The 6,679-nt window shown below is 56.4% G+C and overlaps 1 protein-coding gene across 1 annotated transcript; it reads left to right on the top strand.

Moving 5' to 3' along the window:
• Positions 1–2,597: 2,597 nt before the first annotated feature.
• On the top strand, positions 2,598–6,054 carry LOC134504422 (potassium voltage-gated channel subfamily C member 1-like). The gene is made up of 2 exons (XM_063313624.1): positions 2,598–3,098; positions 5,054–6,054. Exons 1-2 carry the CDS (start codon positions 2,604–2,606, stop codon positions 5,849–5,851), a joined length of 1,293 nt encoding a protein of 430 aa, XP_063169694.1. The 5' UTR covers positions 2,598–2,603; the 3' UTR covers positions 5,852–6,054.
• The last annotated feature ends 625 nt before the right edge of the window (positions 6,055–6,679 follow it).

The raw sequence follows: 6,679 nt of genomic DNA, 5'->3' as shown, positions 1-6,679 counted from the left end.
TTTATGTTTGATTGTAATTTCTTTGATTGTTGTGAGCCACCCTGCCCAGGACCCCCCCCCCTCCCATTGCAGTAGAAGTCTTCACTGCATCCCTGCTAGAAATCAACACAGATACTGGTCAAACATATTTCAGTCCTTAATCTCACAAGGGCTGAGATGGAAGAGCAGCACCGGGAGAGAGAGGAGTCTCAGCCTGTTGACTAAATGTATGGGATGGTAAGAGTCCCCGAAGGCCATCTAGTCCACCCCCTGCTTGCCGCAGGAACAAAGGAATACCAGAGCCAGGGGTGCCCAGGTACCTTTTGAACACGCGCAAGAAAATGCAGCCTCTGCCCTCGCTGGGTCTTTCATCCCCCCAAGCAGCAGCGATGAACTCTGCCCGATGCGGCTGAGTTCATTTATTATCCACTTCCTCAAAACGTTTCCACGACGCTTTTCATTATCGAAAGTCTTGGAGCAGTTCAGAACTACACAATTATTCAAAGTAACGGAACATCCTGGAGGGGGACAGGCTCATTCCCGTAAAAACCCCTGGAACAGGCTCAGGGTGGCAAAAAGGCCTCTTTTGTTCATCTTACAGCAGAGGAAAGGAAAAAAAATCGGACGGGAAACCTGAAGTTGGGCCAGAAACCATTTCTGCTTCCCTGTTGGGTTGTGGGGTTTTTTTGGGGGGGGGGCTTTGTTGCATAAAAGCCCCACTTGAACAGAGCCAACAACTATCCTGTAAAACCGGGACCCCAGAGGGACCCTCCCCTGATCCCCGCCACCCTGCGTGGTTTGCCCCATCCATAGACCACGGGAACAGCAGCCCGGGTCCGGGTGTGTGGGTGGGGCGCGTGCGCGTGCGTGCGTGCGCCTGCGATTGCATAACGTCTTCTGAACAGCATATTCTGTCCCTTCCTGTTGTCTTGGGAGTCAGCAGGGCTCATGTTCCTGGAAGAACTGGTCCTTAATTGTTGTGCAAGAAAAAGGTGGAAACAAAACCAAAACGCCGAGCTTCTTCCCCCTTCCCCGGGGCCTTTCTTTCTGCCCAAAACGAGCACCTGAAACAACACTTATTCCCCGTCGGCGGCCGCGCGGCTGTCGGAGCTCCTTCTGACAACTGAATCCAGAGAGGGGCCGGGGCCGGGGCTGGGCGCCCGCGGGGGCGGGGGCGCAAGTGCGAGGCTTGGAGGCGCTTCCTCTGCAGCTGGGTCAAGGTTTGCAGGGCCTGGCTGTCAGCGGGCTAGCCCAGCCGCACAACGCCCCTGCAGGGCTTGGAAGTCTCTTGCCTGCCCGCCCAAGCCCCCCCGCCCCCGCCGCTTGTGCCATTAAGATTCATCGGCAAATCAACAACGTAAAAAACAAGAAAGGCCTCCTTAAATGCAGCAACAAGCCCCCCCAATTCCTCTGGCGGGGGCAACTCTACTCCCGGGAGCCGGAAGAGGGGTTTGCTCTGGCAAAGGAGCCCCGCAGTCCCGCCAGGAGGAAGGGACCGACCCAGCTCAGCTCCCGACGGCCCGGGAGAAGCCGGCGGTCGGGGGGGGGCGAGCGCCCCGCCCTCCGCGGCCTTCCCCCCGGCACCCCTGAGCCGGAACCTGTTGCGACGGGCCCCTCTTTCTCCCGCCAGTTCGCCTTCGGGTCCGCGGAAGAGAATCTGCCGGAGGGCTTCCCCGCCAGGAGAGCCGCATCCTGGCGTGACCCTCGTCGGCGACCCTGCGCTTGGTGCGCCGCGGCCGCGGGGGAGACGCCAGCCCGGCCTCGGCCCGCGTGGGAAGCGCGCCTCGTCCACCTGGGACGCCCCCCTCCGCCCGCCCTTCCCTGCCGCGGACCTCCGCCGCCCTGCCCGGGACGGAGCGGGTGCCCCAGCCGGGCCAGAGGTCCGGGCGCTGCGGAGGGGAGTCCTCTCGCCGCCCCGCTCCCCCGGCGCTGCTGCCGCGATTCTCCGCCTCGCAGGGCCCGGAGCGGCACGGGAAAGAACCGCGCGGCTGCCCGAAGCCAGCCAGCAGGACCGCCGGCAGCAGGTCGGGGTGGCCCCTGCCGGAGGGCGGGGCGGGCGGGCCGGCGTCTCTGGGCGTGGGCGGGACGCGCGACCTCCGTGGAGAGGCAAAGCGAAGGGCTCCCGCTTTCCCCATCGTCGCGAGGCAGCCGCCGGAGAAGCGGCTTCGGGTCCGGGCGCGAGCGGGGGCGGGCCCGTCTCCCCTCCTTCGCCGACCACCCGCGGGGAGCGGCCCGGCTCGACCTCCGGCGGGGCGGGGGGCCCCGACCTCTCTGCGGGATTGCCGCCCCGCGATCGCCCGGTGGGCGGGGAACCCCGCGCCCTGCTGCCCGCCCTGCGAGGTGGACCAGGCGAGGACGGGCTGGGGCGCCCCCGGTCGCCCGGGGAAGGAGCGCAAGCCCGGAGAGGCCGCGGCGGGGGGGCGCCTCCCCGGGCCAGCCGGCGCTGCTCCCCGCCTCCGCCGGAGTCCGCGGCGCGGCAGCCCCGGGCGCCGCCGAGGCCCCTGGGAGCGGCGCTCCGGGGGCGGGCGAGGCGGGCCCAGAGGCAGCCCGGCCTGGGGCGGGACCGCGGCTGACGGCGGCTCTCCGTGCCTTCCGCAGGTTCCCCGGAGCGGGGCCGCCGCGGCATGGAGGACCCCGCGGGCACCGTCACCCTGAACGTGGGAGGGCTCCGCTACCGGACCCGCCGCGGCACGCTGGCCGCCTTCCCGGGCACCAAGCTGGGCGGCCTGGCGGAGCCGCGGGCCGCGGCCGGGCCCGACTTCGACGCCGCGGCCGGGGAGTTCTTCTTCGACCGGGGCGGCCGCCTCTTCGAGCACGTGCTGCACCTCTGCCGGAGCGGGCACCTGCCCTGCCCCGCGGCCGTGTGCCGCGCCGCGCTGCGGGAGGAGCTGGCCTTCTGGGGGCTGGCGGAGGCCCGGCTGCCGCCCTGCTGCCGGGACAGGCTGTGCACGGCCGAGGGCCCCGGCGAGGCGTGCGACCCGGCGGCGGGCGCCGGCGAGCGAGAGGAGCGGCGGGGCCTGCTGGAGCCGGAGGCCGCGCGGCCGGCGGGGCGGTGGGCGCGGTGGGCGCTCCCCGCCTGGACGCTGCTGGAGAAGCCCTGCTCCTCCCGAGGGGCCCTGGTAAGCGAGCCCCCCCCCCGCGCGCAGGCTGGGCTGCAGGGGCTGGCAGGTCGCGCAGGGGGGAGCCTGAAGAGTGAGACAGATGCGCGTCTCTCCGCGTTACTCTAGCGTTGCGCGTCGGAATACCGTCGCTGCCGCCCCCCAGCTCGTCCTCACAAAGGAGTTGGCATGGCTGCCCTTGCAGGGCCACAGTCTGCCCGCACCCCGGCTTCCCCCTTTTCCTACCTGGGTGGCAGCTTGGGATAAAGCAGCCTGTCCGGACCCTGAACACGTCCCCCCCCCCCTCCAGCCCCTAGGTTTCCTTCCTTCCTTCCTTCCTTCCGCCCATCAAAGCAAAGTACAAACATGATGGCTTGCAGCCTGCCGTGTTAGGCTTACGGTTCTTGTTTTGAACAACTTGGGCACCAGATCTCAGGAAATACCATTAAGTGGCCTTTGGCTGGTTGACAGTTGGGGCAAGTTCCAGGCATCTGGTCCAAAGCATAAGGTGATGCAATGATGTGTCTCCACCCTGTGAAGTGGCTTACGGAAAGGGGTCTGCTGCACTGTTGGCCCCCCACTGATCTGCTTGAGAGCAGTGTCCCCAACTGCATTTGTCTCTTTCCCAATATACATTGCTGGAATGGGAAGCCCCAGGGTACACCAAATTTGGGGAGCATGGGGGGGGGGTTATTTGCAGTACTTCCCAGTAATTTTGAATTCTATTTTTGAAATGGAAAATAGAGGGAATTATGTTACCCGTGTTTCCAAACAGTAATAAGTATTTTGGGGTATGCATTAGATTGAAGGTATGTAGTTCTACATACCTCTGCTCCACCTCTCCACTAAAATTTACAGCCAACATACACCAGTCACTTTCTCCTTGCAAACATAAATTGGCTGTCCTCATCCCCTGATTCTGCAAAATTCAGAGTCTTATTTACAGTTATACTCAGAAAGAGTATAATGAGAGTGGGGGGAGAGGCAGAAAGAGAGAGAATGCCATTTCATTTGCATATGAATGCAAAATGATACAATTTTCAAGCAAACACACAAATGGAAACCTACCGTGTTGCTTAAACATTTCTGAATCCTTTCGAATTTTCAATATTTCTGCATAAGCTTTGGATCATTTTCCTCAATAAATAAGCGAAGAAATATAATGTTTTTGACTCATTAGTTTAGTCCTTTTTATATAGCTTTAGGACTTGTGTGGAGAATGGAACACATTTTAGGTCATATTTATACAGAAATACTGAAAATTCAAAAGGGTTCACAACTTTTAAGCAACACGGTATCTAGGCTTTCACTTCCACCCTTCTGTGAACCTGAAAATGCAGTTTACCGTATATATATCAGTGAAGGTCACTGCACAACGGCATATACCTGTGAAGATAATTCAAGAAAAATGCATTATACTAGAAGAAAAGTTTCAAATTATCTACATTTAACCAAATTGCAAACAGAAACATATACATTTTGGGAAATACGCTTAACACAGAAAAAAATGTTGGTACAGTATCAACTTTTCAAATTCTCAGGTTCAAATGAAACAAACAACTAGATAGAATTGGGGGAAAAAAACCTGAAGTGGACAAATGCAGAGATGGTTGTGGGCTGTGAGCTTCGCCATTCTCTGCACTGGGAAGCTGAGTAGGGCTGGGTCGGTTTAGTAAGGTAGATGGGAAATGTCCGGTAATTTCAGGACTGGCAGCTGGAAAGGAAAGGAGAGAAGGCTTCCTGAGAGAAGGCAGTGGCAAAACACTTCTCTACCAGTGCCAAGAAAACTGCAGAAATGTACCCATGAAGTCACCAAAAATCAAACTTGAGTTGAAGGAGATTTTACAGGCTGTGAAATACCCAAGTCTTGGATGAGAGCGGTAGACTAGGGGAGATGGTGGCCTGGGCCCAGGACTTGGGGCCGTTGTCGATGCCCCAAGCAACTAACGCTGGATTTTTCCTCTCCTTCCTGGCAGGGCTTGACAGCCATTTCACTGCTGTTCAATGTTGCCCTTGTCATCCTCCTTTGGGTCAGAGGAAGCCAGTATGAGGACTCCGTAGGAGACAGCAACATCACCCACCCCCACTTGCACCACGTTTCAGCGGGGTCGGCGTGTCCACAGATACCTGCTCTCCTCCACCTGGAGCTTTTCTTCGTTCTCTGCTTCATGGGTGAATTTGTCGTACGACTCGTGTCCTGCCCAGACAAAAAGAAATTCTTTCGAAAGCCCCTGAACATGGTTGATTTCCTCGCCCTTCTCCCAGTTTGCCTCGATCTCTTCTTCAGTAGACGTGGGCGCCAGCCTGAAGCGCTGCCGTGTTGGCTGAACTTGTTCCGCGTGGTGTACATCGTCAAACTCTTAAAGGTCTTCAAGCTCATGGAGGCCCCCCTGATGCTGAGAGTCTTCCCCTACATGTTCAAGTCCATCTTGAAGGAGATTGCCATCCTGATGTGGGTTTTTGTTTTTGAAATCCTTTTCTTTGGCACTCTTTTGTACTATGCTGAATTCTCAGAAAATGACTCATTCTTTGATGATATTTTCTCATCCTTCTGGTGGGCAGTGATCACCTTGACCACCATAGGCTATGGAGACATGTATCCCATCCATACAGCTGGCAAAGTGATCGGAGCCTGCGCAGCACTATGTGGTGTATTAACCATCATCATCCCAATCCCCATCTTATTTATCAAGTTCAAGGGCTATTACGGGGCGATCGTGATCAAAGAGAAGGAGAAGAGGGAGAAGAGAGAAGCATCAACTTTGCCACCTTGAGAAGTGAATGCAAGAGGAAACAGAACTCACGACATCACACATTTGTTTGATTATGCAAATTATGCCTTCCCCTTTGGTTCATATTTTTAATTGAGTAACAATTGATCTCCATGCAAGATTCCTTTCTAACAGTGTTTCATTCTCACGGAAGTTCTTATGCACCAAACCATCCTTACTCACTATGAAATTTGCTAGTCAGTGGGCATTACATTGTGGTTTTTATTATACTGTCATCTTTAGACATGACTGGAACAGTATATAAACCTAGTAAAATAAATTCATACATAGGCTTATTCAGCCAGCCCAGTCCATCGGCAAAGGCTGATTTTAGATTCTGAAAGCAATAGCTATAATTTCATTGCTGTTCTGATCTGGGACTATTTTGCAAGGCAGGAGATCTCCAGCTACCTATCAGAAGCAGGTGCATCTTATTACATGATCATTATGTTCCTTTCCCCACTGATAAGAAGAATCCAGATAAGATGGAGGGCTGTGGGGCAGTCCTGGGGCCTAATTAACTGGACTGTCCTTCTGACCAGGTGTTAAGTCAATCTAAGAGGCCCTTTTAAGGACAGAGTGTCTACAGAGAAGGTAAAACAATCAAGATGGAGGCTGTGATTGCACAATCAAAGCCCCACCCCCTTTTTAATGTGTGTGACCCTCAGCACAAACAAAAAGGGGTGAAGCTTCGGTCATGGGTTTGTGCAGGCACCTCTGTTCTCAAGAGTGCAAATTTTGTGTGGTTTCTGAGCTATGGAAGATGCTCGCTCACTCAGAGGTCATACAAGAGTCTTTGCTGTGTCCTCCTCAGCCTGGCCTTTTCTTTTA

The sequence above is a fragment of the Candoia aspera genome, chromosome 12 (assembly GCF_035149785.1).
Source record: "Candoia aspera isolate rCanAsp1 chromosome 12, rCanAsp1.hap2, whole genome shotgun sequence".
Classification (NCBI taxonomy): Eukaryota; Metazoa; Chordata; class Lepidosauria; order Squamata; family Boidae; genus Candoia; species Candoia aspera.
The sequence above is the reverse complement of the archived record's forward strand: the minus strand, read 5'-3'. Positions and strand labels throughout refer to the sequence as shown.